Raw genomic sequence first — 19,056 nt, forward strand, 5'->3', positions numbered from 1 at the left:
TCAAATACAGAAATAGCACTCGTTACTGACACTGCGGCTTAAAATGCGATGCGCCATATAGTCGTGAAAATACGGTAAATTGAACCACTTCACTGTAGTAGTTAGTAGTTCTATCTAATCTGACCATTTTAAAGTATTTTTCGGAATGTGTTAGCCAAATGTCAAATGTAAATATTTACTATTAAAGAGGCCGATGTAATCAGGCTTATTAAACAACACAACAGAAGCACCTAGGTCAGTCAAGTTCCCATGAAATAAAAGACGCCCTTGGCCATTTCAAAATAGAAACGTCTGAATTCACTATTGAGATGCAAAACTGCAGAATCTTCCAGCTCTGATTTATCCAAACATTGCACACATAATATTCCCAAATATCTCCACTTTGTTGACAATCCAGGCCATCCAGAAAGTCGAGTAACTCCAGCCTTTCTCGTGCCGCTTCCGAAAGCCTACAAGAAGACCCTCACTTTTATATCCCAAAGACAATTCTCCGTCGAAGCGTCCATTAGAACTTTCCACTTAATGGCCAATGAAAAGAATGGTGCATCAACAAAACTCATTTAGGAGACCCCTACCCCCCACCTGCTTTCCTGAATGCTCAAATCCTAATTAAAACATTGGTTTAATTCGATCGAGTGTACTAGTAATTGGGTTTAAACACCGCTAGCGTCTCTAGGTGCCTGCTCTCAGTATCAGCTGTGTTCGCAATTCTCAGAGGGGCGCACTCTTGTATCAGCATCGTGTGTGTGTGTGTCGCGGAGGGCATAGTGTCGCCGCCGCCACGATGAGCTAGCTATTCCTCGGCAGCGCTTTGCCTCTCGAAATGTCCAGTAATGTCGGCGACCCACTGACCCACTGATTCCAAAACATCCACTCGGCCGCCATATCAGCCTTCTCTCTGAACTCCAGCCAATCCACAATCAGATACCGTATTTTCACGACTATACAGCACATCGTATTTTTAGCCGCAGTGTCAGTAATGAGGGCTATTTCTGTATTTTAAACACACAAAGGACGCACTGTTTTTAAAGACGCAGCCAAGCATGGCAAAACATACACCAGCTTAAACATATGGACACACGCTAAAAACACGTTTTTAAAAAGGCAACGGAAGCAAAACTCAGTTCGGTTGGACTTTATTTAGCCATTTTACAATGTACTCACGTCATCATTTCATTTTTGTGACTTGGTCGCAAATCAAAAGTGACGGCGAGCTGTGAAAAAAGCCATCCGGTCACTTGACATACGCCTCACGTAGCCATAATCTCATGTTGTGGTTCGATATTTATCCATATATTATATATTTTCTACGGGGAAAATAGTAGAGTCGGGGGGTTGCTTGCCGTAGTTGTGAGAGCTGTAGAGGACGGTGTACCCTATCGACTGATTTATTTTATCTTATCGTGATTAAATTTTTAGTATTGGTCCATATATAAAGCGCACTGGATTATAAGGCGCCCTGTCTATTTTGGAGAAAATGTAAGACTTTTGTGCGCCTTATAGTCGTGAAAATACGGTAACTACAAGCCCACCGGAGTCCAGTCAAAAACTGCCCCCAAGCCCCCCCTCATCCTCCGGACCGGGGACCACTTATCCTCCTCGTCATGCCCGCCCTAGAGACACTTTCCCTGGCCAAGCACATCCTCCATACCGGGGCGGCTTATCCTCCTCGTCATGCCCGCTCAAGAGACACTTTCCCCGGCCACGCTCTTGCCGGGGCCGGGGCTGGTTCTCCCCCAAACACCAACTGAGGCCCCCAACCCAAACCCCTCCTCCGTAGCTGTCATCCAATCCAGATTTGATTCTGGCGACACCGAAACGCAAATCTTTGAATCATTTCAAGCGCTTACTTTGCGCGTTAATGAAGTTTTATTTCTGCTCAATTTGACCCACTTTCATCGCAGGCCACTTTGTTTGATTATTCTTCTTGTCAGTGAGCAACTTGAAACAGCTTCAAAATGTCAGAGCAAATTTTGAACCACTCTTTCCAGCCGTGAATCCACCGAAAGCAAACACTTAAACAAGAGCGACCAGTCGTGCAGGGAGGAGCGTTTTCAATAATAAGGAAAAAAGACCTTAGTGTCGCTCAAGATAAGGAGTACGATAACGCAGCAGATAAGCGCTTTTACTGTGACCGTCTGAGAAAAATAGCTTCCAAATTTTAAGACTAAATTCCTCACTCGATTCCGAAACTGGATGGAAATTGGATTGGAATTTTTTTTTAAATTTCTTTTAATTCGCCATCTATTAACAAAGTAACACATAACTAGTGGTTTAGTAGTAATAAAATGTGTTTAATAGAACTAAAATTAGACGGATTTCGCGGAGGGTACAGAGAGAGACATGGGGGGGGAACTTTCCACGGCAACGCACTAGTGACAGAACAAACAAATTTAAATTAACTTGTATTAATATATACAGACACACTCAAACATACGTATATTGTAACTTTACACAAAACTGAATTCTAATTTTGTTTGGTATTGGTATTATTAATAGTTGTATTATTAGTAGTTGTATTGGTATTATTAGTAGTTGTATTGGTATTATTAGTAGTTGTATTGGTATTATTAGTAGTTTTATTGGTATTATTAGTAGTTGTATTGGTATTATTAGTAGTTGTATTGGTATTATTAGTAGTTGTATTATTAGTATTAGTAGTCGTATTAGTAGTTGTATTAGTATTAGTAGTTGTATTAGTATTAGTAGTTGTATTAGTATTAGTAGTTGTATTAGTATTAGTAGTTGCATTAGTATTTGTATTTGTATTTGCATTAGTATTAGTATTTGTATTAGTAGTTGTATTAGTATTAGTAGTTGCATTAGTATTAGTATTTGTATTTGTATTTGTATTTGTATTAGTATTTGTATTAGTATTTGTATTAGTATTTGCATTAGTATTTCTATTTGTATTAGTATTTGTATTTGCATTAGTATTTCTATTTGTATTAGTATTTGTATTAGTATTTGTATTAGTATTTGTATTAGTATTTGTATTAGTATTATTATTATTATTATAATACACAGGCCATCAAGATTTGATGAATACGCTTTTTCTGTTTCCCCATCATTCCTGTCCCTGACTTGTCCAGTGCCGTCAAAGGCCGCCAATAAGTTAACCGAGATTCTTTATGTTGGAAAGCTCGTGATAAACGTGTCCTCCGTCCCTCTAAAATGACAAATACATGTCAGGTGGCCTCAAGTCCGAAGGAAAGTGCATTCGGAACAAAATAAAACGACATGCTGACTTTTGGATCACCCAGTTTGAGCACAAATAGCCTGTGAGAATTACACCCACTCTCTGTTCGCCCCAAGGATGTTTGATGGGGTTGAGGTCAGGGCTCGCCAAGTAGTTCCACATCAAATTCATCCAACCATGCATTTATTGACCTTGCGTTAAGCACCGAGACCCAAATCCAACGGGGATATTCCCGAGCTTCTCCCTGACCCTGAACTGGATGGACGGTATTAAAAAAAAGAGAAAAAGAATAGACGTATGATTTACGATCTACTTCCACTGGCGTAAAATACAATCCACCCCGGCGCTTTTTCCGGTTCCTTCGACAAGGTGTCCTTATTGAAGAAAGTCATTCCCTCGGCAAAAAAACGACAAAAGAAGCCGCCGATGATCTTTCCCAAAGTGGTGCTAAAGACCGTCTGAGTCGTTTGCACATTTTACAATTAGAGGTGAACTACTCGCGACCCCGCTCGGATTAGGCGGGCGGGCCTCATTTTCCGAGCGCCGTATGAGATGGTTCTTCATGTCCGTGAAACCATTTTGGACTGGGAGATAGAGAAGGGTGGCCCATATTCTGCAAACATGCCCTCCAAACATTACATAGGCATATACTCTATCGCACAGGTGTCAAAGTGGCGGCCCGGGGGCCAAATCTGGCCCGCTGCATTATTTTGTGTGGCCCAGGAAAGTAAATCATGAGTGCCGACTTTCTGTTTTAGGATCAAATTCAAATGAAGAGTATAGATGTATATTAAATTTCCTGATTTCCCCCCTTTTAAATCAATAATTGTCATTTTTTAATCATTTTTTTCTGTGTTTTTAGTTTGAAAATCATTTTGTAAAATCTAAAAATATATATAAAAAAGCTAAAATAAACATTGTTTTAGATCTATAAAAAATGAATATTCAGGGCTTTTAATCCAGTTCTTTTAATCCATTTATAAAAAAAATCTAAGTATTATATCTAAAATGGTCGGGCCCACGTGAAATCGAGTTGACATTAACGCAGCCCGCGAACCAGCCCGAGTCTGACACCCTTGACTTAGACCACATGTGTCAAAGTGGCAGCCCGGGGGCCAAATCTGGCCCGTCGCATCATTTTGTGTGGCCCGGGATAGTAAATCATGAGTGCCGACTTTCTGTTTTAGGATCAAATTCAAATGAGTATAGATGTATATTAAATTTCCAGATTTTCCCCCTTTTAAATCAATAATTGTAATTTTTTAATCCATTTTTTCTGTGTTTTTAGTTCAAAAATCATTTTTAAGATCTAAAAAATATATATAAAAAAGCTCAAATAAACATTGTTTTAGATCTATAAAAAACGGAATATTCAGGGCTTTTAATCCAGTTAATTTAATCCATTTATTAAAAAAAAAAATCTAAATATTATATCTAAAATGGTCCAGCCCACATGAAACCGAGTTGACGTTAATGCGGCCCGCGAACCAACCCGAGTCTGACACCCTTGCTCTATCGGATGCACACAATTTATCTGGGGCTGTTTGCCTAGTTGACATTTTTCTTCTTTAATTTTATCCTGCAGCCTTGTTTGTCCAATTAGTGGATTAGCAGTGGTTCCCCCCCTTCCCCCTCATAAATCACAGTGTGGCTCAATACTTTTGTAGCCTGCAGTGGTCCAGCCATTGGACAAGCATTGTGCAATCCCTCAAGTGTAGATCTACCGTATTTTCTTGCATATACTCCGTATTTGTCGCTAAAAAAATGTAGACTGAATCAAGGGTACGGCTTATATGCGCACAAATTAGACTTGACATGCATAAAACTGCAAGGTGACAAAAATGAAACGCCATAACGCAAGACAATGCTGCTGATACGGTCATTTATTTCAAAATAGAGAAAAGATAAACAGATAAAACGCTTAACAACATTTATTTTAACGTCGATGACTAAAATTCCCAAAACAAATTGTACTGGTTGTACTGCTCATGTGACTTCCTTTTCGAATTTGTCAACGTGCAGGTAATTCAGCTATTGATTCATACAGTATCTCAAAAAATACCCGTGCGATATTTTTTCTTAAGATTTTCTTTTCAAAGTAGAGCATTTTCACTCCCTATTAAAATCATGAATGTGGAGGTGAAAATTGTCAATCAGAGGGCGGCTTATATGAGAGAAATTGTCAAATTTGACCATTTTAAGGAAATTTTAAGAGTGTGGCTTATACGCAGAGGCGGCTAAAATATTAATTTTAAACATTTTTTGTCCATTTTCAGAGAAGAAAAATTTCTTTGTTCTTTTAAAATGTAAAATGGCATTTATTTGGCTATTTATTGATTTAATTGTTTCTTTTTTAACACCGTCAACATGATCTTTTGTACTTTTAAAAAATAATAATAATTGTAACTTCAGTATTTTCATGTTTAAATGTGGATGAAATTCAGACCAAAAAAAATATAACTATGATCTTTCCCCGACATAATTTACAAAGTACAGAAATTTAAATGGGGGAAAAAAAGTCTAACTTATTTTGCCGTTTAATATACCCCTGCCATTTAATATACCCGGGTATATTAAACAGCAAAATACGGCAATACCTTTCTCAAATTTCCAAACATTTTTCTCCAAAAAAACTACTACAGAAATGCAGTCAAATCTGCGATTTCCGTGACACTCTACCACCGATAAACGACTCGATTTCTACCCGAACTGACGACTGGACTCACGGCAAAACTAAACGCTGACCGCGCGACCATCCAAATCATCGTTTGTGGCCGCAGCCTAGTCATCCAATGCGTAATTCTGCGCCCACGAAAAAACTGGAAAAAAAACAACGGAGCACATGACCATCGCACGGAGCCAGCGTTTTCTTCCCCCGGCGTTCCCTCCCTCTCCCCCCCTTCGTGGGTACAATGGTGCAGCGCTGGATACCCTCCTCCCCCCTTGCAGTCATGGGGGAGAGCCTGCTTTAGCACAGTTGAAGAGGAGCAGGGTGGGGAGACGGAGCAGCACCGGGAGGAAATGAAGGGAGCGGCTCAACCGTGCGTAATCAACCGGCGAAGGAAGATACAGTGGTACCTCGACCTACGATCAGCTCTACCTACGACATGCTCGAGGTACGATGAAAATTTCGATCAAATAATTCGCCCTAGATACAATCAAAATTTCGAGATGCGACGAAGCCAGGTGGCCATGACATGACAGGCTATTTATCATTGTAGCGCACTGTCTTTTTTGCCGCATCTCTTTCATGTGTAACAGATATCTACGAGCACTGACCGATTTAGTCAGATGAGTTTCGACCAGGAAACGCACGACGCGCATGCGCGGGCAAAAAGAGGGCTTTCTGGGTAATGAAGTATACTTGTGTACACAACACAGAGCCAATGGCACCCTTTCTCAGGATAAAACTTCATTACCCACAATCAATATGTGGGGAGGCTGTTATTCCTTCCTTAGCCTGTTAGCTCCCGCGACCTCTCATTCATTCAAGACTACTTCTCGTTGGCAAGTGGTCGTGCGTTATACTATTGTGAGGATATTTGTGTGCATCATTTTGGGAATATTTTGAAGGGAATACAACAGCAAACAGCCCATCGATAGCGAACGTGAGGGTGGAGGCGTGGCCAACGGCTAACCCGCCCAGAACGAAGGTAAAAAAAATGTAAAACAAAATTAGAATTCAGTTTTGTGTAAAGTTACATTAAACGTATGTTTGAGTGTGTCGGTATATATTCACCCAAGTTCATTTAAATTTGTTTGTTATATTACGATTCACAGGTGCAAAAAGTCTCCCCCGCTTGTCCCTCTCTCTACCCTCCGCAAAATCTGTCTAATTTTAGTTCTATTAAACACATTTTAGTACTATTAAACCACTAGTTATGTTTTACTTTGTTAATAGATGGCGAATTAGAAGAAATAAAAAAAAAATTCCAATCCAATATCCTGTTTTTTGTGTTTTTTCAGAGGGTTGGAACGAACTAATTAATTTTTAATTCATTTCAATGGGAAACGTTCGCTCAAGTTACGAAAAGCTCGACATACGATCTCAGAACGGATTAAGGTCGTATGTTGAGGTACCACTGTATGCCGTCAACACGGTTTGACGGCCTCCGCTCAAGTGAGAAACACTTGACTGTCATCTGTTTTTTCTTGACTCCCGCCACCCTGCGGCCGCACTGGTGTATCCAGACGGCTGCGGCGAAGCCGGTCGGCCCGGAGGGGGCGATACGTGCGGGGAGGAGAACCCAGATGAGGACAAGCTCCAGCTGGGCTGGGGGAAACGCTAAATTGCGCCTTGGGAAAGACGGAAAATTGCAGGGGAGGGACGTGGGATGCGAAAACACAACACGAGTCGTTAAGTCGGAGGGGGACGACGCGAAAGCTACGCGAGGGGTATGAAATGGCCTCCGCGATGCACCGATAGCCAAAGGTAAATATGTCGTTGACTTAGCGCGCTAACCAAAAAAGCCGCGCAAAGTAGCGTCGGGACACGGCGCGATTGAGCCAGGCTTCATAAAGTCGATAACGCTCATAAACATCGTAATGGCCTGCTCCATTTCTAATGACCATTCAGACCTGAGGGGGAAATGTCATCCGCTTCTGTGGAAAAGCGGCGGAGACGAAGAAAATTGACGCCTCGCGCAAAAGACTGATTTGGCCTCACGCGTTTGCCCTGTTTGTTGGACAGCCGCACGTAACAAAGACGAATTAGCGGTGGCCGCACACACACTAGCGCAGGGGTGTCAGACTCGGGTTGGTTCGTGGGCCACGTTAACGTCAACTGCATTTCACGTGGGCCGGATCATTTTAGATATAATATTTAGATTTTTTTTATATAAATGGATTAAAAGAACTGGATTAAAATCCCTGAATATTCAGGTTTTTTATAGATCAAAAACAATGTTTATTTTAGCTTTTTTAAAATATATTTTTAGATTTTACAAAATGATTTTTGAACTAAAAACAGAAAAAATGGATTAAAAAATGACAATTATTGATTCAAAAGGGGGAAAATCAGGAAGTGTAATATACATCTATACTCTTCATTTTAATTTGATCCTAAAACAGAAAGTCGGCACTCATCATTTACTTTCCCGGGCCGCACAAAATGATACGGCGGGCCAGATTTGGTCCCTGGGCCGCCACTTTGACCTTGTGGTTTGAACTGTGCTGGTGATAATGACAACATTGTTAAACAAAATTACACTAATAATATATGGTATCACATGAGTATCAGTGATACATAAAGTCCTGCCTTTTATAGCGTATAAAGCTAGTGGATTTTACCTCATTTTTTTGCATTGATTTATTGATTATTTTTATGTGTCGCAGCTGTAGCTGCAGTAGAGGTTTTATAGCCATAAAATAGTTTTTGAGGGTTGGATTGATTCGTTGAAGGCGCTACGAGAAAATGCATGGACCACCACTGGTAGAATCACCAAAAGGTGACTTATCAAGATGTCCCACATTCATGGCATCATTTCCACGTTGCCTGCATCAAAGCCGCTAGCTCCACGGCGCAAACAATGCCCCCATTTACGCTCTCGTAGGTATCGTGTGACTTGCTAAATGGATATGAGAAAATGCTAATGATGTGTGGTCTCCGGCGGAGATACTGCCGAGCGTATCAACATAGATGCGGCTAACGCGGCTAATGTGGCTAATGTGGCGCTGGGACGGTAGTATGGGTAGCATTACTAATGATGGCTTTGCTAGTTTTGCTCTCAATGAAGCATGCATAATGATGTGCGTCCTGCACAAGACCTGATTCGTGGGCGGTAGAGATAGATTTTTGTTTTTTTGTTTTTTAACACATTTTCTCATCAGATGGAATTTGCGCATTCCCTTGATTTCTTCTGAAGGGCACAAATTACACTTGACATGTACGAAATTGGAAGGTGACAAAGACGAAACACCATAACGCAAGACAATACGGTCATTTATTTCAAAATCGAGAAAAGATAAACAGATAAAACGCTTAACAAAATTTATTTTGCCGTCTATGAATGAAATTTAAAACAAAAAAAACGTATCTTGCATAAATCTTGAAAAAACTCACTTGTGCAATCCAGTAGACAATTTTTTCGATTTAGTATCTCAAAAATATGTTTCGGGGGGACTTTATCCACGGCAACAACGCACTCGTAAACGAACGAACAAATTTAAATGAACTTGGATTAATATATACAGACACACTCAAACATACGTTTAATGTAACTTTACACAAAACTGAATTCTAATTTTGTTTTACATTTTTATACCTTCTGGCCGGGTTAGCTGTTTGCCACGCCTCCACCCTCACGTTCACTATCGACGGGCTGTTTGCTGTTGTATTTCTTTCAAAATATTCCGAAAATGATGCACACAAATGTCCTCACAATAGGATAACGCACGACCACTTGCCAACGAGAAGTAGTCTTGAATGAGCGATCGCGGGAGCTAACAGGCTAAGGAAGGAATAACATTGAAAAAATGCAACAGCTCAGCCTACTCACGTATTGATTGTGGGTAATGAAATTTTATTCTGAGAAAGGGTGCCATTGCCTATCGGTGTTGTGTGCACAAGTATACTTCATTACCCAGAAAGCCCTCTTTTTGCCCGTGCATGCACTTTGTGCGTTGCCTGGTCGATGCTAGGAGAAACTTGTGTGAAGAAATCGTGCAGTGCTCGTAGATATCTGTTATACACGAAAGAGATGCGGCAAAAAAAGACAGTGCGCTACAATGATAAACAGCCTCTCATGTCATGCCCACCTGGCTTGGTCGCATCTCGAAATTTTTCTCGTATCTAGGGCGAATTATTTGATCGAAATGTTCGTCGTACGACGAGCTGATCGTAGGTCGAGGTACCACTGTACAAAAATGTAAATGGGGAAAAAAAGTCTACCGTATTTTGCCCTTTAATATACCCGGGTATATTAAATGATTTTTGCTTTTTTGAGCCTCCCGTTAGTGCGCCATTTAATATAGCCCTGCCGATGGATGCCCTCCTTGCGCACGGCCATCACGCTAAGTAGATCCGGGATAAGTAGACGATAAAAGGCACGAGGAGTCAATAAAATTCCTACTTTACAACGACGCGTGAATCAATGTGCCGACAGGAGATGCGTGCGTCCATTGATTTAAGCCGAGTCTATTTTGGGAGTTACGGGAATTTCCGTGATGGGAGAATTTTGCTCAATTTGGAGTCGACATGCTTTAATCTTGTTGTTGTAAACTACGACAAAATACCCTGGCGAGAAAGGGAATTGGAGAGACCATCAAGATAGCTTATTGATTTTTGTTTTTAAATCTATAGCTATTCTACCAGTGCAAGCTCCTGCGGAATTCTGGGTCAAAAAGAGTAAAGCTTTTTTTTCGCAGCGTTTTCTCTACATTGCTTCCAATTTATTCATGTGTATTCATATGTGCATATGTATGTATGTATATATATTCATATATATACATATATATATATATACATACATATATATATACATATATCTATACATATATACACATATACATATATATATGTATATATACATAGACAAATATATACACATATGTGTGTATATAAATATATACACATTTATACATATGTGTACATATATACATATATATGTGGATATATATGTGTATATATGTATATGTATGTGTATATATATGCTGTTTCTCAGCGTTTTCTCTACATTGCTTCCAATTTATTCATGTGTATTCATGTGCATATGTATATATATATAGACATATATATACATATATACATACATATATATATATATATATACATATATATATACATATATACATATATATATACATATATACACATACATATATATATGTATATATATGTGTATATATATGTATATATATATATGTATATATACACATAGAAAAATATATACATGTGTGTGTATATATATATATATATATATATATATATATATACATATATATGTGGATATATATGTGTATATATGTATATATATATATATATATATATATATATATATATTTCAGCAACACGCTTATTTATTTATATATTTATTCATTTATTTATTTATTAACTTACTTATTACCTATGTATTTATGTCTAAAATGTCTTTTACTGTGTCTGTATTCTCACCCTCTTGCTACTGTGACAACGAAATTTCCCGAATACGGGATGAATAAAGTTATCCAATCCAATCCTTGAGGAAAGACTTGTCGGACAAAATTGGGCAACGGCTTCCAAGTTTGATTAAATTATGCAGTGCAAAAGGCAGTAAAGGCACCCGCGTTACCCGCGCTGCAGCAGCCGATTCATAAATGGATAAAGAAGGAGCCGAATGAGGCTCGATGTTATTGCGAGTTCACCGCAGTGATGGCGTGTGGGACCAAGCTGTCCGAGTCTGTTTGTTCCAGGGCCTCACGGTCCGATAGCGCCTGCCACAGGGCGGCGGCTCAAAGTGGGGGGGCTGCTAATGTGGGGGTTGTCACCTGTGATCGCCTCAGAGGAGCCCAGGGACGTAAGGATGTCCTTGAGGGAGGGGGCGGGGCTTTATCCCGTGCTCCTCACCGCTGCTTCCACCACAATCTGAACACTGTTTTTCCCTCGCTGGGGTGGGAATACTACCCCGCTACGTCAAATTCCAGTACGGGGGCTTGTTTTTTTTCTGTCCCCGCTATTGGCCGCCGACCAACCCGTCGAGGGCGGACCCCGCCTCTGGTTGAGAGTCAGCGGGGGGATTGGCAGCGGTTCATCCGCAAGCCTTAGACGCCGCACGGACAAGTGCTATAGAAAATGGAGGCTTGGATGACTTCCGTGTTGGCAGCGATTCAGTTAGGAATGCCAGTGTGAATGCTTGTCTGGCTCATTATGTGCCATGCCATTGACTGGCGGACTGATAGTCTGCCTTGTACGCAAGGGGTGCCGTGACCGTCGACAAGATGAATCATAGAAAATGGATCGCTGGAATTGCACGACTTAAGCTCAGTTTGACAAAGAACAAAACATGAGAGGATACGATAAACTACTTCTCAAACATATGCCATGTTAGTATGCCAGAAAATGTCAATTTTTGCCTTATACTATATGGATCATTATTGGTTCATCATTTTGGATTGGATTGGATAACTTTATTCATCCCGTTTTCGGGAAATTTCGTTGTCACAGTAGCAAGAGGGTGAGAATACAGACACAGTAAAATACATTTTAGACATAAATAGATAGGTAATAAGTTAATAAATAAATAAATACATGAATAAATATATTAATAAATAAGCGTGGTGCTGAAATATATATATATATATATATATATATATATATATATATATATATATATATATAAACATACATACATGTATACATAAGCATAGATGTACATGCATGCATACGTCTATGTATATATATCTATACTTTTCTGAAATTCCCTTTAGCACTCCTCCATCTACTTGATCTATAACACAAATGATGCAACTACGAACTACTACAACTCCATCTAGTGCAGGGGTGGCCAAGTCTGGTCCTCGAGAGCCCCTACCCCGTTTGTTTTCCTGGTCTCGCTCCACCAACACATCTGAATCAAATCATCGGGATCAGTGTGAAGCTTCTGGACAGCTTACTAATGAGTTGATCATTTGATTCAGGTGTGCTAGAGGAGGGAGATATGGAAAACAGACTAGATAGGGGCTCTCCAGGACCGGATTTAGTGGATGTATAACACAATTCCCTAGTACTACTGTGTCTTATAATCCAGCGTGCCATCCATATGGAAGAAATTTTAAGATAGGCCATTCTTTGAACGCGCGCCTTATAGTGCGGAAAATACGTTTTATCGCCGGTCAAATCTGCGCCGGATTCGTCGAAGGGACAATTCATCGGCAGATTCGCTCGCTCTCAAAATTATAATCATGAGAGAGAGTTTGTCATTGAGTTGACAATATCAGAGCATTAACATCTAAATCTAATATCAAAATGATCAATAAGTTGCGTATTATTAGCGTTGTGTGTACATGTTTTTCAATTGGTCCTGTTCTCGTGTGTGTATAGACAAACTTGCCTCGCCCATGCCCATCCCACATTTTATACTATTATTGTCCCAAATTAAACACGACCAAGTGTCCGTCGACGAAACGTCCGGGTACTGTTAGCCAGACCCTAGGCTGCTAGCCAGAGCCGATCGGGCAGCCTGTCGCTTCCCTCCTGTTGATCTCCGCTTGGCAGCTCGGACTGCAGCGGAGAAGCCCAATCAATAGTGCACACTAAAGCTATTCTCACCCAGGATAAACACAAGCGTGCCTCCACGTTAGCTTGGCTGCTGAATTGGAGGTGACGTCAGCATCGCGTCAGATGCAGACCTGAGCCATTTTTCATTGTATAAATGTCCTGTGTGTTTTGGAATATGGATATTTAGAACAAAACATGCTGCTATAATTTAAAGCTGGAGTGTCAAATGTGCAACCCGTGGGTCGGAAGTAGCCCGCTATGGGGTCCAATCTGGCCCGTGGGGTTTGTTCTACATGTAGCTCATTCGTACTCTACGTTACAGGTGTCAAAGTGGCGGCCCGGGGGCCAAATCTGGCCCGTCGCATCATTTTGTGTGGCCCGGGAAAGTCAATCATGAGTGCTGACTTTCTGTTTTAGGATCAAATTCAAATGAAGAGTATAGATGTATATTACATTTCCTGATTTTCCCCCTTTTTCAATCAATAATTATCATTTTTTAATCAATTTTTTCTGTGTTTTTAGTTCAAAAATCATTTAGTAAAATCTAAAAATATATTTAAAATAGCTAAAATAAACATTGTTTTAGATCTATAAAAAAACTGAATATTCAGGGCTTTTAATACAGTTCTTTTAATCAATTTAAATAAATAAAAATCTAAAAATTATATCTAAAATGGTCCGGTCCACGTGAAATCAAGTTGACATTATAGCGGCCCGTGAACCAACCCGAGTCTGAACAGATTTTTCGAGAAGGGCGCCGCAAAACCAGAAGTTTGTGAGTTGTGCGATCAAGTACATATAATACTGCACTTTGCTCAATTTCCTATCCGCAATCACATTTGTTCATTCCCCATCAAAACAGGGCCTTCAATGGCAGCCAATGAGTTAACAAGGACCCTTCAAATCCCCCAAAACAAACAAAAAAAGTAAGCTGAAAATGCTTAAAAATCAGCAAACGAACAAGAAGCGCCCCGAAAACTCCCTCAACACAGTAAAAATACTTCTTCAACATCCCTGCTATTGTCTTCTGGTTTTACGATGACAGCCTTGGAACAAATTGCATTGATCCTTTTACGATCATTCGCATTCAAGATGAATAAGAGCATCCTTTTCAGTAAAACTGCAGCAGTTCAGCTCTTAACTGAACCCCAACCTTGCACTCCTCCTCCTCCCAAACACTTCAAATTTCTCAAACCGAGCTTCCACTTCACTCCATTTCCACCACAGCCCTGAATATTTTTAAATCAACCCTCATCAACAATTTACCTAGAGTCAAAAAACTCGGCCTTCCTACGCGCACCGGCGCCATCTTTGACCCTGCAAACGCCGGACCGCCTCAATAGCGACATTTCCCCTTCTCCGTAAATAACTTAACCATCCCCTTGCGCTAAGTGCTTGATGAATATTTAAGAGCAAACACACATGATTCATTCTTCTGGCGACGCAACATTCCAACAAACAGTTGATGCCTTGACCTGACATTCAATTGCCCCCCACTCACCTGAAGACTGGCATCCATTGCACACCCCCTCGCCTGCACGCATTGGCCCCTCCCTCTCTATCCATCGCCATGGCTACAAATTTCTCCCCTCCCCTGCAAATGACGGTACACGCTCGATTGGTCGCCGGTCTTTTGGTCGCCCTGAAGGTTATTGATAATTACCATTTAAATTGTTGCTCAAATTCCCTAAATACAAACTGTGAATGACTATTTAGTCATACTTAATGCCCTATTAATTAGTAGGCAAAAGAAAAGCTCCAAATTTCCCGCACTTTTATTGTTTTTTGTTGGAGAACTTGTTAAGACCCTGACTGACGTCGCTTCTTAAAGTAACAACGCATGTACATACAAACTCGTTGGCTTTTATTGATGCGTAGACCGTGTTGTTTTACCTTGTTTTGCCACCGGTCTTTTGGTCGCCCTGAAGGTTATTGATAATTACCATTTAAATCGTTGCTCAAATTCCCTAAATACAAACTGTGAATTACTATTTAGTCATACTTAATGCCTTAGTAATTATTAGGCTAAAGAAAAGCTCCAAATTTCCCGGACTTTTATTGTTTTTTTGTTGGAGAACTTGTTAAGACCCTGACTGACGCAGCTTCTTAAAGGGACAACGCATGTACATACAAACTCTTCCATACACTCACACGTCGGCTCAGTGAAACTGCTCATGGCCATTGTTGGCTTTTATTGATGTGTAGACCGTGTTGTTTTACCTTGTTTTGATCACCAGTCTTTTGGTCGTCAGTCTTTTGGTCGCCCATTGTCGCGGTCCAGGCGACCAAAAGACGGCGACCAAAAGACCGGCGACCAAACGACCGCACACGAATAGAGCCAACCCGGGAAAAGAAAGGTATTAAAATTTTAAACAAAATTAGAATTAAGTTTAGTGTAAGGTTAGATTTAACTTATTTTTGAGTGCGTCTGCATCGTAATCCAAGTTCATTTAAATTTGTTTATGTTATGTTACGAGCGCGTTGCCGTGCAAAAAGTCTCTCTCGCACTCTCTCTCTCCCATCCGCAAAATCTGTCTAATTTTAGTACTATTAAACACATTTTAGTACTATTAATCCACTAGTTATGTGTTACTTTGTTAACAGATGGCGAATTAGAACAAATAAAACATTTTTTTCCAATCCAATATCCTGTTTTGGGTGTTTTTTCAGACGGTTGGAACGAATTCATTCCTTTTTAGTTCCTTTCAATGGGAAACGTCCGCTCGAGTTACGAAAACCTCGACATACGAGCTCAGTCCCGGAACGAATTCAGCTCGTATCTCAAGGTACCACTGTAAAAGACCGACGACCAAATGACCGCACACGCAAATAACAACAAACTGTGCCAGCGCCAACTGACAATGGCATTATCACTTTTCCATTGAACACCCCCCCCCCCCCCCTCAGCCCCCCCCCCCCCCCCCCCCCGGCCCCCCATCTTCCTTCCTCGGAGCCACGCCGCCCTATAAATAAGCTCCCGCCTCTGCTTTCTCCATCCCGCTCGAGCCCTCCTACTCACACACATATACATACTGCCAAACAGCATCATAAATCAAGGGATGGGAGGATGGGTGAGTTGGGGGCATTGGTGGGGGAGGACGCACACATACACACACACATATGCACACACACACATTTTAACACATATCCTCTGTGACATCTCGCCCGCATAGTGTACGGACGGACTCGCCTCGGCGAGCACACGTCCGCAGCTTCCTTAAACGCGGCAACACATGCAGAAACAAAGGCCGTCCGTCCGTCCGTCCGTCCGTCCATCCGTCTTCTCCATCTCAAGAAGACAAGCCATCACTTCTGCAGGACAAGCACCAACCCCCACCCACCCCGCCACTATCCCACCAACATAACGTCCTCCTCCTCCTCTTCTTCACCCCGACACCCCCGACTTTTTTTTTTTTTTTTCCGCAATGAGCGAGCGAGAGAAGTGAAAGGCTTACTCAGTCTCCTGGAGCCGATGCATCCCATGGTGTATTCACAAAGACCCTGGATACAAGCATGGAAGAGTTAGCCAGACAGCGTGCATTCTCCCTCTTCCTCCTGCGACTCTCCTCTCTTCCTTTCGTTGGCTTTTTTTTTTTCCTCTCTCCCCTCCTCCTGCACTCTCTCTTTCGCTCTCCTGCACTCGTCCTTCCCCCTCTCTCTCTTTCTCTCTCTCTCTCTCTCTCTCTCTCTCTCTCGGCATCGCCATCCGTCGCTCTCTCCGGTGCAGTGTCTTAGATCTGGTTAGTAAGTCAGTATGCCTGGCGGTAAGAGACGACTAAAGACAGTAAGACCTCGATTATCACGGTTAATGTAGACCAGATATGGCCGCGATAAACGAAAAAAACGCGAAGTAGGGTCACCCCAATTTAAAATATATATATATATATTTTTCTTTACTTCAGTGTTACTGAATATTCACGGTTAAAAAAAAAAAATCTAAATATTATATCTAAAATGGTCCGGCCCACATGAAATCGAGTTGACATTAACGCAGATTTTCCCTCTTTTAAATCAATAATTGTATTTTTTTTAATCATTTTTTTCTGTGTTTTTAGTTCAAAAATCATTTTGTAATATCTAAAAATTATTTTCTGTTTTCAACTTTAATATGGAAAATAATTAAAGACAAATTTGGTTTCCTTTTGAAATGAAAAACAAATGATTATTACAAAAAAAGCTCAAACATTGTTTGAGAGCTACAAAAAAACTGAATATTGAGGGCTTTTAATCCAGTTTTTTTAATCCATTTATTTAAAAAAATCTAGAATATTATATCTAAAATGGAAATCGAGTTGACGTTAAAGCGGCCTGCGAACAAACCCGAGTTTGACACCCTTGGTTCAAACCTTTAATTCCCCAATGTATTCTTAACTATTTGAGGTATCACACGTAAAGAAAAACAACAACGAGAGTAACCGTGTGAGTGTATTAAGTTGCCACGAAGGGGGGGTGCTGGATCAATATCATGTCGACGAGAGTGGCGTAGATATCGCTGCACTGCTGTAATATTATTGAGCCAAAATGGGGGATCCTCTGGCTCGCTCTCCTTCTCTCTCTGAGTGTGCGCTCAGCCTGACAATGCACGACGGACGGCTGTCTCCATCTACCCTCACATACACCACGAAAAGAAAAAAAAATCCCACAAAAGCAGCTTTTCTTTCCCTCCGCACCTTATCGATCCGCCCTTCAATCCTCTCTCACTTTTTGTAAACGCCGAGCAATATCCTCCATCTCTTCCGACCTCAACGTGACACTCGGAAAAACTTCGTCCCCCGATTTTGTCGTGAGTGTGTGTGTGTGTGTGTGTGTGTGTGTGTGTATGTGTGTGTGTGTGTGTGTGTGTGTGTGTGTGGTCACTAGCATTGTGATCGTGCCAAATAAGGGGGGAGAGAAATGGACACGAGTGGGACAGCTGGGGAGAGGACGGAGAGGGAATGGTACACATTCATTCACATGTTATCCATGCAAGGGCCGCGTGGGGTGCTGGAGCCTATTCCAGCCAACTGCGGGCACCAGGCGGAGGAAGCGCTAGATCGGTGGCCAACCAATCGCAGGGCTCAAGGACACAGACAACCAATTATAGCTAATGGTAATTGTGATTGGACATTTCGTCGCCGGACTCGCGAACGCGAACGATTGTTTTTAAAATAAAATCTAAAAAAAATTCCCCTGAGAAAAAAACGTGATGTAGTGAAGCCGCGATATTCGAGGGATTACTGCACATGTGTCAAAATGGCGGCCCAGGGGCCAAATCTGGCCCCCGCATCATTTTGTGTGGTTCGGGAAAGTAAATGATGAGTGCCGACTTTCTGTTTTAGGATCAAATTCAAATGAAGAGTATAGATATAGTATATTACATTTCCGGATTTCCCCCCTTTTAAATCAATAATTGTAATTTTTTTAACCATTTTTTCTGTGTTTTTAGTTCAAAAATCATTTTGTAAAATCTAAAAATATATTTTAAAAAAAGCTCAAATAAACATTGTTTTAGATCTCTAAAAATCTGAATATTCAGGGCTTTTAATCTAATTCTTTTAATCCATTTATAAAAATAAAAAAATCTAAATATTATATCTAAAATGGTCCGTCCCACATGAAATGGAGTTGACGTTAACGCGGCCCGCGAACCAACCCGAGTCTGACACCCTTGCTCTAGACAGAAAAT

The 19,056-nt window shown here is 40.8% G+C and overlaps 2 protein-coding genes across 9 annotated transcripts in view; one reads left to right on the forward strand and one right to left on the reverse strand.

Moving 5' to 3' along the window:
- fam131bb (family with sequence similarity 131 member Bb) overlaps positions 1 to 17,031 on the reverse strand; it is a 32,680-nt gene extending 15,649 nt beyond the window's left edge. For 3 of the 8 annotated variants that reach the window (XM_077597937.1, XM_077597941.1, XM_077597936.1), the window contains exon 1: positions 16,847 to 17,030. In XM_077597937.1, the coding sequence (XP_077454063.1) occupies positions 16,847 to 16,874 (28 nt within the window). In that variant the 5' untranslated portion in view covers positions 16,875 to 17,030. Of the gene's footprint in view, positions 1 to 16,846 lie in introns of all 8 variants that reach the window. The other 5 variants (XM_077597940.1, XM_077597939.1, XM_077597943.1 and 2 more) reach the window with 3 other exon arrangements.
- zyx (zyxin) overlaps positions 1 to 19,056 on the forward strand; it is a 59,556-nt gene that overhangs the window by 16,277 nt on the left and 24,223 nt on the right. The window lies entirely within an intron of this gene.

Source organism: Stigmatopora argus, chromosome 4, assembly GCF_051989625.1.
Source record: "Stigmatopora argus isolate UIUO_Sarg chromosome 4, RoL_Sarg_1.0, whole genome shotgun sequence".
Lineage (NCBI taxonomy): Eukaryota > Metazoa > Chordata > Actinopteri > Syngnathiformes > Syngnathidae > Stigmatopora > Stigmatopora argus.